This window comes from Mobula hypostoma, chromosome 23 (assembly GCF_963921235.1).
Source record: "Mobula hypostoma chromosome 23, sMobHyp1.1, whole genome shotgun sequence".
Lineage (NCBI taxonomy): Eukaryota > Metazoa > Chordata > Chondrichthyes > Myliobatiformes > Myliobatidae > Mobula > Mobula hypostoma.
In genome coordinates, this window is record NC_086119.1 from 10,836,800 (window position 1) to 10,855,139 (window position 18,340).

The window sequence follows — 18,340 nt, forward strand, 5'->3', positions numbered from 1 at the left end:
AGCAACCTTTTTGCCTCTGTGGGCCGGATCGCGCATTAATGAGCGGACGGTGGGCCAGATAAATGCCATAAAAAACTTGAAATATGGGAATTATCCATTTAAATACATCTAGTTATGTTTTGCCTCAAATTAATGAATAACGCATGCTAGAAAATCATTTGTGTTAAGGTTGCCTACCCCTGCTTGTAGACTGTATCATTATGTGGTTCGCTTTTGTTTTCTTTTAGCACTAGTTATCTAATGTAAATATTATACATCTATTTCTCATTGTAACTTGTAATTTTATTATGTATTGCAATGTACTACCTCCACAAAGCCATATATTTCATGATTAATGCCAGTGACATTAAATCTGTTTCTCACATACATGCACATCGCTTATGCAGTCTCCAGGACTCATTCATATTCATTTTTATTCTCCCTCTTCCCCCCTCTCTCACACACATCACACATATGTAAGAATACATACATCTGCACACCACACACGGAAATACAGTCACACATACCGCCCTTCTCTACATCATCACGCACTCAGGGAATGAAAGCTTCCCTGAGCCAACACACTGACAGTTCCTTCACGATTCATCCCTCACCAGGTAGGACGTGCCCTTTCCCCACCGCAACCATCAGGGAGGAGGAACCAGGACCAGAAGACACACACTGAACGACTGAGGGAAAAGCTTCTTCCCCCTCCAGACCACGAGCCCAGGAACAACATCTCACTACGTGTTTACAATGTTTTGTTTATATTGATTATTTTAACTGACAGTAAATTTTTACGCGTTGCACTGTGCTGCCGCAAAATAACAAATGTTCTGACGTATGTCAGTGATAATAAGCCTGATTCGGAGTCAATTGCTGCGTTAACACCAATTGGTGTAGCGTTTACCTTTGATCCCCATTTCCCACACGACTCGGTACTTTGTTTACAACAGAATAGCAAGCGTGAACCCAGCCAAACCTCTCCAGGCTTCTGCTAAACTTGTTAATCATTTTACTGCCCTTGTTATTGCCCTCCCCAATCATTACTATCCTCTCTAATGCTTCTAATTAGTTCATTTGCTCGGTTATATTACCCTCTAAATTCCACCAGTGGGTTTATTGCTTCCTCAGCCAGAGCTCTGCCCCAGCCGCCCCTCCCTCCCCTCCCTCCCCAACGCCACGGGAGCACTTTACCGGGTGCTCTTTTAACTCATCAAGTGCTGCGGCAATAAAGACCATGATGAAGCAACTTCGTGTTGCCGCATCTCCTGCCCGTTTCCAGAGGGGGCTGCCCGGTGTGGGGGTTCAGTTACTGGAATAGCACACAGAGAGCTCGAGCAGCCGGGGAATTTCAATTCGTTAAATACGTTCGGGAGTTTTATACATAAAACCTGGCGGACTACTTGGAGGAAGGGGAGGCACTTTTGGAAGATAGTGGAAGTGAGGGCTGTGAGGAGGAATTCAGACCATCAAAGGGGAATAAAAACTAGGTTTAGTGGGATAGGGGAGAGATCTCAAAGGCACCAAAGGGATGGTAACTTAACACAGAAGGTAGTGTATATATGGAATGAGCTGCCAGAGGAAGTGGTTGGGGCAGATACAATAGCAACCTTTAAAAATCACTTAGATGAGTACCTGACAGGAAAAGTTTAGACCAGGGGTTCCCAACTGTTTTTATGCCGTGGACCAATACCGTTGAGCAAGGGGTCCGTGAACCTCAGGTTGGGAACCCAGTGTGGGCAAATAGCACCATTGTTAGCATGGAGGAGATGGGCCAAAGGGCCTTTTAGTGTGCTGTATGACTATAAGAGCTAGAAAGTTCATGCCAATGTGGCGGGGAGAGGGAGAGCAATTTCTCCTGGTCTCCACTGGTGAGGAAGGCAAATGCAATGTTAGCATTAATCTCGAGAGGACTAGAATATAAGAGCAAGGATGTGATGCGGAGGCTTTATAAGGCATTGGTCAGACTGCACTTGGAGTATTGTCAGTAGTTTTGGGCCCCTTATCTAAGAAAGGATGTGCTGGCATTGGAGAGAGTCCAGAGTTCACGAGAATAATTCTGGGAATGAAAGGGGTAATATGAGCATTTGATGGCTTCAGGCCCATACTTGCTGGAGTTTAGAAGAATGAGGGAGGTCTCACTGGATCGTAGACACATGGTTGAGAGAAAAATGGAGGGCTGTGTAGGAAGGGTTGGTATAACATAGTGGGCCAAAAGGCCTGTATTGTGCTGGGGGGTTCTATATTCTACAATAGGAAAACAGAGAGCTATATGGAAGGGAAGGCTTGGAATGATTTTAGAGTGGATTAAAGGGTCAGCACAATATTGTGGGCCGAAATGTCTGTACAATGTTCAAAGATTCTCCTGTTGTCAATGCCCAGCATGTCAGGCAGCATCTGTGGAGAGAGAGGAAAAGAGAATAACATACCAGATCAATCATTCTTAATCAGAACTGGAAGAAGTTGGAATTGAAAGTGGAGAGGGAGAACAAAAGGAGGGAAGGCAAGAGTAAGGAGAGGTGCGGGGGGGTTGCGGTCTGTCAGTGGGTGTCGACAGGGATTAAGTAGTAATGGGCCTACAGCTACCATTTTATTTCCCATTTCCACCTTCTGGATGCTTTACTGCAACGTGCCGGTGACTCTTCCCGTTTTAACTTCTCCCTTAGATTCAGAAGAGGAGGAACTGGAGCCAGCTAAACAACTGATCCAGCCGATCGCAGAAAAAATTCTCTCAGAGCACAAAGCGAAGGAGGAGGATCCCCCGCTGTTGTTCTTTGTAGCAGGAGAGGTAGGTAGATGATACTCTCTGCAAATGTACACTCAGTGGCCACTTTATTAGGTACACCTTCTGGTTAATACAAATATCTAATCAGCCAGTCATGTGGCAACAACTCAATGCATGAAAGCATGCTGATATGGTCAAGAGGTTCAGCTGTTGTTCAGACCAAACATCAGAGAATGGGGAAGAAATGTGATCTAAGTGATTTTGACCATGGAATGATTGCTGGTGGCAGACGGGGAGGTTTAAGTGTCTCAGAAACTGCCGATCTCCTGACACTTCCACGCACAACATCTCTAGAGTTTACAGAGAATAGTGCAAAAACAAAATCCAGTGAGCGGCAGTTCTGTGGGCAAAAACGCCTTGTTAATGAGAGAGGTCAGAGGAGAATGGCCAGACCTGTTCAAGCTGACAGGAAGGCAACAATAACTCAAATAACCACGTGTTACAACAGCGCTGTGCAGAAAAGCATCTCTGAATGCACAACATGTCGAATCTTGAAGTGGGCGGGCTACAGCAGCAGAAGACTACGAACATAGACTCAGTGGCCACTGTATTAGATACAAGGGATATCTCATAAACTGTGTTACTTCTGAGGCTAGGACTTTACTCCTTGGAGTACAGCAGCTCAAGAGGTGACTGTACAGAGACTTGGATAACGGAGGCACAGATAAGGTGAATGGCATCTGTTTCCCAGGGAAATGGTATCAAAAGCTAGTTAGCATAGGTTTATGGTGAGAGGGTGACGTTTTAGAAGGGACTTGAAGGGCAACTTCTTCATGCGGAGGACTGTATGATAGAATGAGCTGCCAGAGAAAGTGGTTGAATTAAAGCCATTTTGGACAGGTTTAGAGCTGGGGTTCCCAACTTTTTTATGTCATGAACCCCTGCCGTTAACCGAGAGGTCCGTGGACTCCAGGTTAGGAAACCCTGGTTTAGAGTGATAAGAGACAAACGGGACGAGGTGAGATGGGCATTTTGTTCAGCATGAATGAAAGGGCTGAAGGGCCTCTGCGTGTGCTTGTGGAATTGTGCTCTTCATTAAGGTTTTGGCTTCCAAGCTTGTTATGTACAATTCCAGTCCCCCAGCACTCTCGGGAAATTGGTGGTGCCGGTCTAGCAGAATGTGCAGACTAGAGGATATTGTATAACTATTCTTCCATATCACTTCTTTTTGACCTGTCACATGGCGGTATAATCCATTTCCCAGTGAAGCCGGAGAGCATACAGGGAAATGCACAAACCCTCCAGCCGCAGACCCAGCCACGTTCCTGATCCTTGGTATTCCAAACCTCGAGCTTGGCCGCGGACAGACCTGGCCCATATTCCGGACTTCCGCCCCTGTCACAGTCTGGAACCGCGGCACACGCTCGGAACGTATGAGCGGGCCATCAAAAATAAATTGGATGCCTGATTGTCAGAGTTTTACTCTTGTAGCAAATCAGGTTCTTAACCTTCGAACGTGTGCATGTGTCTGAGAGAGCGAGAGGAGGGGGTAGCCAAAGATTGAGCACAGCAAGCTCCCATAGAGTAATGAGGCAGCCATCTGTTTATGCTATAAGACATAGGAGAAGAATTAGGCCATTTGTCCCATCGAGTACTGTGCTATCCCATTATGGCTGATTTATTTTCCCTTTCAACCCCATTCTTCTGCCTTCTCCCTATAACCTTTGACACCTTTACTAATCAAGAACCTGTCAGCTTCCGCTTTAAATTTATCTAATGACTTTGCCTCCACGTTCGTCTGTGGCAATGAATTCAACAGATTCACCACCCTCTAACTGAAGAAATCCCTCCTCAGCTCCATTCTAAAGGGACATCTTTCTATTCTGAGACTGTGCCAACACTATAGGGAACACCTTCTATCTAGAACTTCCGACATTCGATAGGTTTCAGTGAGATAGCCCCTATTCTTCTAAGCTCCAGCGAGTACAGGCCCAGAGCCATCAAACGTTCCTCATACGTTAACCCTCAGTTGCATTCACAAGGGTGAAATCTGCTGCCGCTCTCCGAAAGAAGTGAGGCAGGTCCTCCCCTACCTCGTGGGTGCTGGATACCCGCACCCTGCACCAGCACAGTCGCAGACCCAGTCTTCCGCAGAAAGGCCGGACACCGTCTGAAGGCCGAGGCCCTGTTAAACACAGGGACACTCCCAGCACAGTGGAGCAGCTGGCAGGGGCTGCGCCTCATTGTGCTGGAGACCCGGATTCATTCCTGACTCCAGGTGCTGTTCACGTGGAGTCTGCATGTCATTCCCTTTGACCGCGTGGGTTTCCTCAGAGTGCTCCGGTATCCTCTCTCATCCAAAGGACGGGCAGCGGATGTTTCCAGTAGTCAGCCTCAGAATGGAAGGATGTCCCTTTAGAACATTGATGAGAGATTGATAGATACTTTATTGATCCCAAAGGAAATTACGGTGTCATAGTAGCATTACAAGTGCACAGACACAAATACCAGAAGAGAAGGGGAAAGAATAAAAAAAACAAGGTATCACAGTCTAACAGGAGGGGGTCATCACTTCCCCAGCTATAGTTTGACTCATTATAGAACCTAATAGCCAAGGGTTACAATGAGGGTAAGGAGGTATTTCTTTAATCAGAGGATGGTGAATCTGTGGAATTGATTGCCACAGATGACTGAAGGCTAAGTAATTGGCTATATTTAAAGCGGAGGTTGATAAGTTCTTGATTAGTAAGAGCATCAAAGGTACAGGGAGCAGGCAGGAGAATGGGGTTGAGGGGAGTAATAATTCAGCCATGATGGAATGGGCCAAATGGTATAATTCTGTCCCTATGTCTTATGCGTTTAATTGCTTAGTGTGTCAGTGAGTGGATTAGTGTCAAATGATGGCTGATAGACTTTGTAGGCCAAAGGACCTCTTCCCATGTGTATCTCCGTAGAGGCCAGGCGCATTGATGCCAGGTAAAACCCTCTCCACGGCTCCTGCTAACACTAAACGTTTGTAAGGCCTTTCCTAAGCTGCAAGGATGAACTTCCAGCAACCGTGGCTGAGTTAAAAACAAGGCACGTAAAGCTGAGGGAAGTTACTGTGGCTTTTTATTAATGGCAGTAATTTTCAGAAGCCTCCGGGTGTAAGTGTTTGTGGAGGGGGAAACAGACTAAACACGTTTTTTTACTTGTTAAGGACATTCTATTGCCGCTAATAATGCCGCTGAGTCTCCTGCTGGGAAGCAGCCGCTGTTCTTCCTCAGCCTCCAGCCCTTCTCCAGGGAGGGAATCTCAGTCAGCTCACCACTGCTGTCCAGCCCAGACACAGAGGCTAAACATCATGGAATCTCCCGCCTAAGGCCAGTAGGCCAGGCCCTGAATGTTTGCCAATAAGTACACAAGACATAGGAGTAGAATTAAGACACTCGGCCCATCAACTGTGCTCTGCATTCCATCATGGCTGATTTATTAACCCTCTCAACCCCATTCTTCTGCCTTCTCCCTGTAACATTTGATATCCTAACCAAGAACCCACCAATCTCTACATTAAATATACTCACTGACTTGGCCTCCTCAGCTATCTGTGGTAATGAATTCCACAGATTCACCACCCTCTGGCTAAAGAAATTCCTTCTCATCTCTGTTCTAAATGGACGTCCCTCTATTCTAAGGCTGTGCCCTCGGTCCTAGACTCACCCTCTATAGAAAACATCCTCTCCACATCCACTCCTTTGAGACCTTTTAGCATTCTATAGGTTTCATTTTTTCTAAACTCCAGCTAGTCCAGCCCAGAGCCATCAGACAACTCCTCATATGTTAACCCTTTCATTCCCGGAGTCATTCTCAAGAACGTCTTCACAAAAAGAAATGTGGAGGGTAGGGAGAAATTGAAAGTGAATGTTTTGACTTCCATCGGTTTTCAGACTTTCTCAGGGCCTACCGAGAAATAAAATTAGTCTTAATATAGGTATTGGTTTATTGTTGTCACTTGTACCAAGATACAGTGAAAAGCTTCTCTTATATCCTGTTCAAACAAATCAAATTATTACACAGTCCAAAGGGGAAGAACAAGATAAAACAATAACAATGCAGCATAAAGTGTCGCAGTTAAAGAAAGAGTGCAGTGCAGGTAAATAATAAGACGAAAGATCATTATGAGGTAAATTGTGAAGTCAAAACTCCAAATGATTGTACAGGACGTTCATTCAGGAGTCCGATACTGGTAGGATAGAAGTTGTCCCTGAGCCAGGCTTTCAAGCTTTTGTATCTTCTGCCGGATGGGGGGTGAAGACAGATTGTCTGGGATGGGTGGGGCCTTTGATTATGCCAGCTGCTTGACTGAGACAGAGAGAAGTGTAGACAGAGTCCACAGAGAGAAGGCTGGTTCAGAAACACAGAAAACCTACAGCACAATACAGGCCCTTCGGCCCACAATGCTGTGCTGATCATGAACTTACTTTAGAAATTACCTAGGGTTACCCATAGCCCTCTTTTTCTAAGCTCCATGTACCTATCCAAGAGTCTCTTAAAAGACCCTATTGTATCCGCCTCCACCACTGTCAGCAACAGCCCATTCCACGCACTCACCACACTCTGTGTAAAAAAAAAATCTTACCCCTGACATTTCCTCTGTACCTACTTCCAAGCACCTTAAAACTGCGCCCTCTCATGTTAGCCATTTCAGCCTTGGGAAAAAGCCTCTGACTATCCACATGATCAATGCCTCTCATCATCTTATACACTTATGTCAGGTCATCTCTCATCCTCTGTCGCTCCAAGGAGAAAAGGCTGAGTTCACTCAACCTATTCTCGTAAGGCATGCTCCCCAATCCAGGCAACATCCTTGTAAATCTCCTCTGCACCTTTTCCATAGTTTCCACATCCTTCCTGTAGTGAGATGACCAGAACTGAGCACAGTACTCCAAGTGGGGTCTGATCAGGGTCCTATACAGCTGCAACATTACCTCGCGGTTCTTGAACTCAGCCCCACGATTGATGAAGGCCAATGTACCATATGCCTTCTTAACCACAGAGTCAACCTGCACAGCAGCTTTGAGTGTCCTATGGACTCAGACCCCAAGGTCCCTCTGATCCTCCACACTGCCAAGAGTCTTACCATTAATACTGTATTCTGCCATCATATTTGACCTACCAAAATGAACCACCTCACACTTACCTGGATTGAAATCCATCTGTCTCTTCTCTGCCCAGTTTTGCATCTTATCGATGTCCCGCTGTAACCCCTGACAGTTGTGTCATCAACAAATTTCCTAACCCATCCCTCCACTTCCTCATCCAAGTCACTTATAAAAATCACGAAGAGAAGGGGTCCCAGAACAGATCCCTGAGGCACACCACTGGTCACCAACCTTCATGCAGAATATGATCCGTCTACACCCACTCTTTGTCTTCTGTGGGCAAGCCATTTCTGGATCCACAAAGCAAGGTCCCCTTGGATCCCATGCCTCCTTACTTTCTCAATAAGCCTAGCATGGGGTACCTTATTAAATGCCTTGCTGAAATCCATATGCACTACATCTACTGCTCTACCTTCATCGATGTTTTTAGTCACATCCTCAAAAAATTCAGTCAGACTTATAAGGCACAACTTGCCTTTGACAAAGCCATACTGACTATTCCTAATCATATTATGTCTCTCCAAATGCTCAAATCTTGCCTCTCAGGACCTTCTCCATCAGCTTACCAACCACTGAAGACCTCACCGGTCTATAATTTCCTGGGCTATCTCTACTCCCTTTCTTGAATAAGGGAACAACATCTGCAACCCTCCGATCCTCTGGAACCTCTCCCGTCCCCAGTGATGAGGCAAAGATCATTGCTAGAGGCTCAGCAATCTCCTCCCTCGCCTCCCACAGTAGCCTGGGGTACATCTCGTACGGTCCCGGTGACTTGTCCAACTTGATGCTTTCCAAAAGCTCCAGCACATCCTCTTTCTTAATGTCTGTATGCTCAAGCTCTCAGTCCACTGTAAGTCATCCCTACAATCACCAAGATCCTTTTCCATAGTAAATACTGAAGCAAAGTATTCATTAAGTACCTCCACTATCTCCTCCGGTTCCATACACACTTTTCCACTGTCACACTTGATTGGTCCTATTCTGTCACGTTTTATCCTCTTGCTCTTCACATACTTGTAGAATGCCTTGGGGTTTTCCTTAATCCTGCTCGCCAAGGCCTTCTCATGGCCCCTTCTGGCTCTCCTAATTTCATTCTTAAGCTCCTTTCTGCTAGCCGTATCATTTTCTAGATCTCTATCATTACCTAGTTTTTTGAATCTTTTGTAAGCTTTTCTGTGCTTCTTGACTAGATTTTCAACAGCCTTTGTGCACCATGGTTCCTATACCCTACCATCCTTTCCCTGTCTCATTGGAACGTACCTATGCAGAATGCCATGCAAATATCCCCTGAACATTTGCCACATTTCTGCCATACATTTCCCTGAGAACATCTGTTCCCAATTTATGCTTCCAAGTTCCTGCCTGATAGCTTCATATTTTCCCCTTACTCCAATTAAACGCTTTCCTAACTTGTCTGTTCCTATCCCTCTCCAATGCTCTGGTAAAGGAGATAGGATTGTGATCACTATCTCCAAAATGCTCTCCCTCTGAGAGACCAGAGACCTGACACCTGACCAGGTTCATTTCCCAATACCTGATCAAGTACAGCCTCTCCTCTTGTAGGCTTATCTACATATTGTGTCAGGAAACCTTCCTGAACACACCTAACAAACTGCACCCCATCTAGACCCCTTGCTCTAGGGAGATGCCAGTCAATATTGGGGAAATAAAAAACCTCCCACCATGACAACACTGTTATTATTGCATCTTTCCAGAATCTGTCTCCCTATCTGCTCCTCGATGTCCCTGTTACTATTGCGTGGTCTATAAAAAAACACCCAGTAAAGTTATTGACCCCTTCCTGTTCCTAACTTTTACCCACAGAGACTCTGTAGACAATTCCTCCATGTCTTCCTCCTTTTCTGCAGCAGTGACACTATCTCTGATCAACAGTGCCACACCCCCATCTCTTTTGCCTCCCTCCCTGTCCTTTCTGAAACATCTAAAGCCTGGCACTCGAAGTAACCATTTCTGCCCCCGGGCCATCCAAGTCTCTGTAATGGCCACCACATCACAGCTCCAAGTACTGATCCACACTCTAAGCTCATCTGCTTTGTTCATGATGCTCCTTGCATTAAAATAGACACATCCCAAACCATCGGTCCGAGCGTATCCCTGTGATGTGCCGAGCTGTGTCCAGAACTCTCTACAGTCACAGACAGAGCAGTTGCTGTACCGAGCTGAGCTGTGATGTATCCAGATACGATTGTCTTCTACACTGCATCAATAAAGAGTGTGGATCTTGTTGTTAAAATGTTTAGGGATTAAATTGGGTCACGTGTACATCGAAACGTCAAACCATGCTGTGAAATGCAAACGCAAAATACTCTGCAGATGCTGGGGTCAAAGCAACACTCACAACACGCTAGAGGAACTCGGTGAAATGCATTGTTTGCGTCAACAACCAACTCAGACCGCAAGTGTCGCCACGCTTCGAGTGCCAGCATAGCACGCCCACAACTCACTGACTACAATGCGTACATCGTTGGAACGTGGGAGGAAACCGGAGCACCCGGAGGAAACCCACGCGGTCACAGGGAGAACGTACAAACTCCTTACAAACAGCGGCAGGAATTGAACTCCGATTTTACGGCTGGCCCTCTAGATCGTGGCAGTAGCTACCACACTACCGTGTCACCCCACTGGTGCAGCACTGAGGGTGGGGGGTGGGGGGGTCACCTTTGCCTCCCATTGGACTTCATCTGACTGCGGGCCACAATGAGTCCCGGCAAGTGTGGGGGAGGGACGTAACAGGCGCAGATTCACCAGGGTCAGTGCATACCTTCCAGATGAAAGGGAGAGAGGGAATCATTCTTGGCTCCGTTAGGATTGTAACTCAGGCTACTGTTGACGCCAGCGGATATCACACCCATTAGATCATTTGTGAGCTCAGATACCTGCTGAGAAGTGTGCATTGGCGAGGGGGAAAATTAAGTGTTTGGCTTTGTGACAGGCCACTGTGAGAGAAGGGGGTTTTAGTCGGGTGTACAAATCTTCCATCCGATGTGCATTAATGCCAGGGCGGAGCAGTCAGCGTATCTGGCGGGGGGGGGGGCAGTGACGCTTGCCAGGCGCAAGTATCTGTTTTTCCCCCTCCCTGCAGCACAGAGAGAGCCCGAAGCCTTTGTGCGTTAATTAGAAGCATTCCCTTAACATGAGAACACAGTCGACACTAACTAGAAGCAGATTCTGTGCTGACCGTCTAGGTGCAATGTTAGAAGCTAACGATCCTCCGTAAAGCCAAGCAGCCATGTTGGATGGGGGAATGAGGTGGATAACGCCACTCACCTCAACACTGATTCCACAACCTACAGACTCACTTCGCACGACTCTGCTACTCACGTTCTCGGTATTATTTATTTATTCTGTTTGCAAATACTGTCTTCTTTTGCACATTGGTTGCTTGTCACTGGTCGTTTGTGTGCAGTTTTCAATTGATTCCGTTTTATTTCTTTGTTCTACTCTGAATGCCTGCAAGAAAATGAATCTCAGGGTAGTATAGGGTGCCACAGTGGTGTAGCGGTTAGTGTGACACTATTACAGGGTGTCTTGAGTTTAGAGTTCAATCCCGGCGTCCTGTTTAAGGAGTTTCTGTCTGTCCTCTGTGTGGAATGCTTGGGTTTTCCCCGGGTTCTCCAGTTTCCTCCCACAGTCCAAAGATGTACCGGTAGGTTAATTGGTCATTGCAGATTGTCTCATAGTTTGGTTAGGATTAATTGGGGTATTATTTATTACTTCATTTTTTTTAATCTTAGCTCAAGCTGGTAAAATCTGAGGTACAGGCAAAGCCAAGTACACTCATTTCTCAATTGCTGGGAACTTTCAGACTATTTCATTGGTGTTTATTATTGTGGCTTTCTGAAGATTTACATAGATATTGCTGTGTGACTGCTGATGAAGTTTGTCCCTGTTTCCTGTCATGTCAGTCTCAAGTTCCGTTACTCGGTAACGTACGCACATTATGAACATGTTTACTTCTAATCACCATTTCAAGCATGTCTGTCTTCTCTTAACTGCTTGAGTGGTCTCGGTTGTAAGTGGGCAGCTCCCCTGGGAAAGACCTGCAGCCATCGCAGCCTCTGGTGTTGGTGGGCTACTGGTTTGGCTTTCCTGGTGCCTGCCCGCCTACTCAGCAGTGTGCCACTCACGGTGGGCTTACTGTCACACCCAGCGCTCGCTCCTGGCCACCCTCAGGCAGTGGCTGTATCACTCTGTTCCGTAGACGTCTCTCCATCTCTAAAGCTAAAAGCCTAGTGCTTTTCATACCTACAGCCTGGTTTTAGCTTCAGCTGCCCCTAACATGGAGAACAGGCACTGACCAGAGCACTGTCCAGTCTGGGTACTGACGTGCCTGCGTTTCCATTATTTATTCATTTGTATTTGCACAGTTTGTGTCCTTTTCCACATTGGGCACTTGTCCATCATATGCGTGTAGTTTTTCATTGATTCTATTGTGTTCTTTGTATCTACTGTGAATGCCTGCAAGAAATTGAACCTCAGAATGGTGTATGGTGACATACACGTACTTTGATGTTAAACTTCAAGGACTCTTCAACTCGTGTTCTCGCTATTTGTCAGTTATTTATTTATTATTATTACTTTGTTTTTTCTCTCTCTCTCTTTGTGTTTGCAGAGTTTGTTGTCTTTTGCACTCTGGTTCTTTGTCCGTCTTTGTTGTGTGTGGTTTGTCTCTGATCCTCTGGTGTTTCTTTGTATTTACTGTGAATGCCCACAAGAAAATGAATCTCAGGGTTGTATATGGCGACATATATGTACTTTTTTTGCGTATTTGTGCACGTCTGTGTGTCTGCGTGCGTGTGTGTGCCATGTTGGTGGGACGATGTCTTTTTCATGTCTTTACAGAGCGCGGAGCGAGAGAGAGAGAGAGACTGTGTTTCGCAGTATTTTTCCCTTTTTTTATTTTACGAGGTCGAGTTGCGATCTTGACACTCAACCCGGCACAGAGGGAAAGCGTACTCAGGAACGGACCCGGCTGGGTTCGAACCGGGGAACCTCCGTTCCAGAGTCCGGCGCTGATGTCATTGTGCCACCAGCTGGCCCGACATATATGTACTTCGATAATAAATTTACTTTGAACTTTGAATGTGACTGGATCCCTCTCAGCTGATAGAAGTGGACCTTTGATTTTTGTTTTTGGTACAATTTTTAAAAAATGACCTTTGATCTGTCAGTGAGTACAGCCGTGCAGATGTTGACCAGACATTCAGTGGTTGGCATCTGAGCACTTTCTCAGGCAAGTGACCACCTTTCGGTGAGTCCCACTTCACTGCGTACCCATAAGACAGGAGCAGAGTGAGGCCATTCGGTCCATTGAGTGCATTCTGCCAGGAGACAGGTGACACTACTAGGGGAAGAGAGTTCCCTTTCTCAGGAAAAAATAGATTGTATGTATTTCTACCCTATCTGTGCCCCCCCCACCATGATTTTATACAGCTCAATGTGGCCTCCCTTCATTTTCCTACACTTTAGAGAACGAAGTCTTAGCCTGTCCAAACTCTCCTGTTATCTCAAGAGCCTCAGTTGTGGAAGAAATGTGGTCTGTGATTGATAAATGGTTGAGTGACCCATCAGATTCACATCACTCCCACTCCTACCCTTGGTCAGAGTTCATTTGGGATTGAGATGAGGCAAAATCTCTTGTGGATCAGTTGCGTTCTGTCCAGGTCACCTCAGTATCGGAAGGATGTGGAAGCTTTAGGGAAGGTGCAGAGGAGAGTTACCAGGATGCTGCCTGGATTAGAGAGCTGTTTTATGAAGAAACGTTGAGCAAACAAGGGCTTTTTCTCTTTGAAGTGAAGGAGGATGAGAGGCGACTTATGGGGATGTACAAGATGACAAGAGACATTGATAGATTGCACAGTTGGAAGCTTTTTCCCAGGGCGGTAATGACTAATACCAAAGGACATCCTTTTAAGGTGAGTGGGGGAAAATAGAACAGATGTCAAAGGTGTGTTTTTTCACACAGAAAGTTCTAGGTGTCTGGAATGCACTGCTGGCGGTGTGAGTAGAGGCTGATACAAACTGGAACATTTAATAGTCTTAGGGAGGCACAGGGATGTAAGAAGATTACATAAAGAGATAGCACAATTTGTCACATGCACACCAAAACGTACATTAAAATGCATTGTTTGCTTCAATGACCAACAGTCTAAATATGGCTGGGCACAGCCCCCAGGTGTCACCATGATTCCATTGCCAACATAGCATGCCCCCAACTAACTAACCCTCACTAATCTGTACGTCTTTGGAATATGGGAGGAAACCAGAGCTTCTGGAGGAATCCCCTTGCAGTCACCGGGAGAATATAGAGAGCAGCAGGAGTTGAACCTGGATTGCTGGCAGTATAATGTGGTGCCCTGGACACTATCCCTCCATGGTCTCCTGTGTGAAATGGTTGGGTGACCTAGGGCTTTCCCTTTGGACTGAAGGAGGATGAGCAGCAACTCAGTAGAGATACGTAAGCTGTTCGGGCATAGCGAGAGCGGACAGCCGTCGCCTTTTTCCCAGGGCAGCAGTGGCCATCCCTTGAGGGTGAGTGGAGGGAAGTTAAGGGAGATGTGGGAAGTAGTTCTTTTATACACAGAATGGTGGGTGTGTAGAACGCACTGCCGTGGGTGGTAGTGGAGATGGATCCAGCAGGGACATTTAGGAAACTGTTAGACTGGCACACAGACAAAAGAAAAACGGTGGGTTATGGGCTGTGTAGGGGGAAGGGTTATATTGATTGTAGAGTATGCTAACAGGTCATAGAGCACTACAGCACAGACGTCTCGTCCGTACTGAACTGTTATTCTGCCTTGTCTCATTAACCCATATTGGACCCTCCATACCCCTGCCATCCATGTACCTTCTGAACTTCCCATGGATGATGCAGTCCAACTCACATCCACCAGTTCCACTGGCAGCTCATACCACCCTCTAAGAAGTTCCCTCTTAAACTTGTCACCTTTCACCCTTAACCTGCGACCTCTGGTTCTAGTCTCACCCTATCTCAGTGGGGGGGAAAGAAGCCTCAGGTGAGCACAACATTGTGGACGGGATTCCACAACCTACAGGCTTGCGTTAAGGACACCATAGCTCACGCCTTCACTGATTTCTCAAACTTCTGCTAATGCCCCACCTCCCCCTCGTACCCTATCCGTTATTTATATACACACATTCTTTTTCTCTCTCCTTTTTCTCCCTCTGTCCCTCTGACTATACCCCTTGCCCATCCTCTGGGTTCCCCCCTCCTTTTCCTTCTCCCTGGGTCTCCTGTCCCATGATCCTCCCATATCCCTTTTGCCAATCACCTGTCCAGCTCTTGGCTCCATCCCTCCCCCTCCTGTCTTCTCCTATCATTTTGGATCTCCCTCTCCCCCTCCCACTTTCAAATCTCTTACTAGCTCTTCCTTCAGTTAGTCCTGACGAAGGGTCTCGGCCCGAAACGTCGACTGTACCTCTTCCTACAGATGCTGCCTGGCCTGCTGAGTTCACCAGCAACTTTTATGTGTGATGCTTGAAATTCCAGCATCTGCAGATTTCCTCGTGTTTGTGCCCTTGGTATTATTTACAGCATTTGTCTGCTCTTATACATTGGATGTTTGTCAGTCGTTGTTTATGTATGGTTTTTCGAACATTCTGGTGTAGTTCTTCATTTTCCTGTGAATGCCCGCAAGAAAATGAATTTCAAGGTTGTAAATGGTGACATATACGTACTTGGACAGTAAATTTACTGTAACTTTGCGGGCCAAAAGATCGTTACTGTGTTGTACTATTCTACCGGAAACAGTGGAATCTCTCTCTCTGAGACTGGGGCAGACGGATTGTTGAGCCCCAGTGGAATTGAGGGATCCAGTGACCAGACGGGGAAGTAGACGAGGGAAAGATGGAGCCAGGGCATCATGGAATTGCTGAAAGGTTTGCCTTTCCCTCTGCTGTTTCTTATATTCTTCCCATGGCTACAGTGAGCGCAGTCTATAATCTAATTTAGTGATGAGCTGTCAGTGTAACGGGATGGTTTGAATATACTCGGGGTATCCAGCGTTTGAGAATATTCCAATGGAAGGAAGCCCAGATGAATTTTCTGGAGCTCCTGAGATGTGATTGCAGACTTAAATTTCAGCCAGGAGCTCTTTCGACAACTGGTTTTAATTCTTCCTCTGCTCAGCTTGCAGGGAGTGGTGCTGCTGGTGGAGGGGGGTGCAGTGAGGATTAGTCTGGGCCTACTGAGACAGCTCGGGGGACGCCAATGGCCGCAGGCAATCTGTGGGCAACGGTCAAGAGTTACAATGTCTTGGTGAAGGGTCTGAGCCAAGAAGTTGGCTGTTTATTCCTCTCCATTGATGCTGCCCGACCTGCTGAGTTCCTCCAGCATTTTGTGTGTGTTGCAGGCAGCTTCGAACCTCCCTTGGGAAAAGGCACCAAGTCCTTCCATGTTTCCGTACTATAGAGAAAGCCATTTGCCTGTTCTGATTATGCTACATTTTCCTGTAACCTATTCCAGCCCCCATGAGGTTCCTCCATTTCCCCCCCCCCCCACTCCAGGCCCTGCCACTCACCTACACAGTAGGGGCAATCAGTTCCTGATCTTACCAACATTGAGTGCAAGGTTGTGTTGTGATACCACTCAACCAGTCAGAATGCTCTCCACCACGCATCTGTCGAAATTTGTAAGTCCTTGGTGGCATACCATATCTCCTCACCACCCTAGATTAGGTGCTCAAGTCTTTGGAGTGAAAGGATCCCTCGAGGCAGCACGGTAGCATTGTGCTCAGCACAGTGCTTTACAGTACAGGCGATCTGGGTTCAATTCCCACCACTGCATGCAAGGAGTTTGTACATTTTCCCCGTGACCATGTTGGTTTCCTCCAGGTGCTCTGGTTTCCTCCCACAGTCCAAAGATGTACCAATTAGTAGGTTAATTGGTCATTGTAGATTGTCCTGTGGTTAGGCTAGGATTAAGTTATGGGATTGCTGGGCAGCGCGGCTCGAAGGCCAGATCGGCCTACTGTGTGCTTTATCTCAAGAAATAAATTCTTAGAAGTCCCCTCCCCTGCCCCTCTCTTAGCTCTCCGGGGTTGGCAGCAGACCCTTCCTGCCATCTCAACATCACAGTCCATGGTCCTAAATGGCCTCCTTTCTGTACGTCATTGCCCCTTTGCTGATGGAACCACAAAGACTCATTTGTAATCAGAACCCTGAAACTCCCTCTTCCTGGAGGATTATGGATGCGAGATCACTGGAGGTACTTAGAAACAAGGCCAGTAAATGTTGCAAGATTGGCCAAGGTAGAGACGACAGCCAGCACCTTCCCAGGCAGCAATGACTAATACCAGAGGACATCCATTTAAAGTGAGTGCAGGCAAGTATAGGAGACGTCAACGGGTAGGTGTTTTACACAGAGAGTGATAGGTGCCAGGAGCACATCGCCATGGGTGGTGGTAGAGGCTGATACAATAGGGGCATTTAAGAGACTCTTAGATAGGCACATGGATGTAAGGAAAATGGAGGGTTATGGGCTGTGTAGGACGGAAAGATTACATTGATTGTGAAGTAGGTTTATATAGGTCAGTACAACATTGTGGGCTGAAGGGCCTGGGCTGTTCTATACTGTTCTCTATTCCATGAAGAATTGAGAGTTTAGTGTTGAGGCATAGATAGAATCATCATCATCATTATATGTTGTGCCGTATGGTATCATCATTATGTGCCATGTCATATGACATCATCTTTATGTGCCATGTCGTGTGACATAACCAATGATGTTCGTTCCATGACCATGATTGCTCTTGGCAAATTTTTCTACAGAAGTGGTTTGCCATTGCCTTCTTCTGAGCAGTGACTTTACAAGACGGGTGACCCCAGCCATTATCAATACTCTTCAGAGATTGTCTGCCTGGTGTCAGTGGTCACATACCAGGACTTGGGATATGCACTAGTTGCTTGTACAACCATCCACCACCTGCTCCCATGGGTTCAGTGTGGGGGCGGGGGGAGGGCTAAGTTGGGGCTGCACTTTGCTCAAGTGGGACCTGCAGGCGAGCAGAGGGAAGGAGCGCTTTACACCTCCTTTGGTAGAGACGTATCTCCATCCCGCCAAATAGAAAGGGGAGATAGTAAAACAAAATGTTTGAGAGCAAAGGCGAAGGTTTAAGGTGAGGTGTAAGAGATTTAGAGAGGATCTGAAGAAGAAACACTTCACTTAGAGGGTGTTTGGTATCTGGAAGTCATTACCTGAGGGGTGGTGGAGGTAGAAAATCTTTTAACTAGAATCTGAAGAGGCGCTTAAGTTGTTAACGTGCGCTGTCTGCGGGCTATTTGCTGGTAAGTGGGATTAGTGCAAGTGGATACCTGATGGTCAGCAGGGACAGAGCAGACTGAAAGGCCTGCTCCTGCACTGTACTGAGCTCACCCCGGGTCACAAACGCCCGACTTACAGACACCCTGTACGTACAGGCGAGCGTTTGAAAGACCAGCGGGGAGTTGCCTG

General features: G+C 46.7%; 1 protein-coding gene across 1 annotated transcript in view; it reads left to right on the top strand.

Annotated features, from left to right (window-relative positions):
* Window positions 1-18,340, top strand: part of nxn (nucleoredoxin) — a 169,972-nt gene that overhangs the window by 141,454 nt on the left and 10,178 nt on the right. Inside the window, exon 7 of the mRNA XM_063031226.1 lies at window positions 2,649-2,770. Coding sequence (XP_062887296.1) covers window positions 2,649-2,770 — 122 coding nt within the window. The remainder of the gene's footprint in view (window positions 1-2,648; window positions 2,771-18,340) is intronic.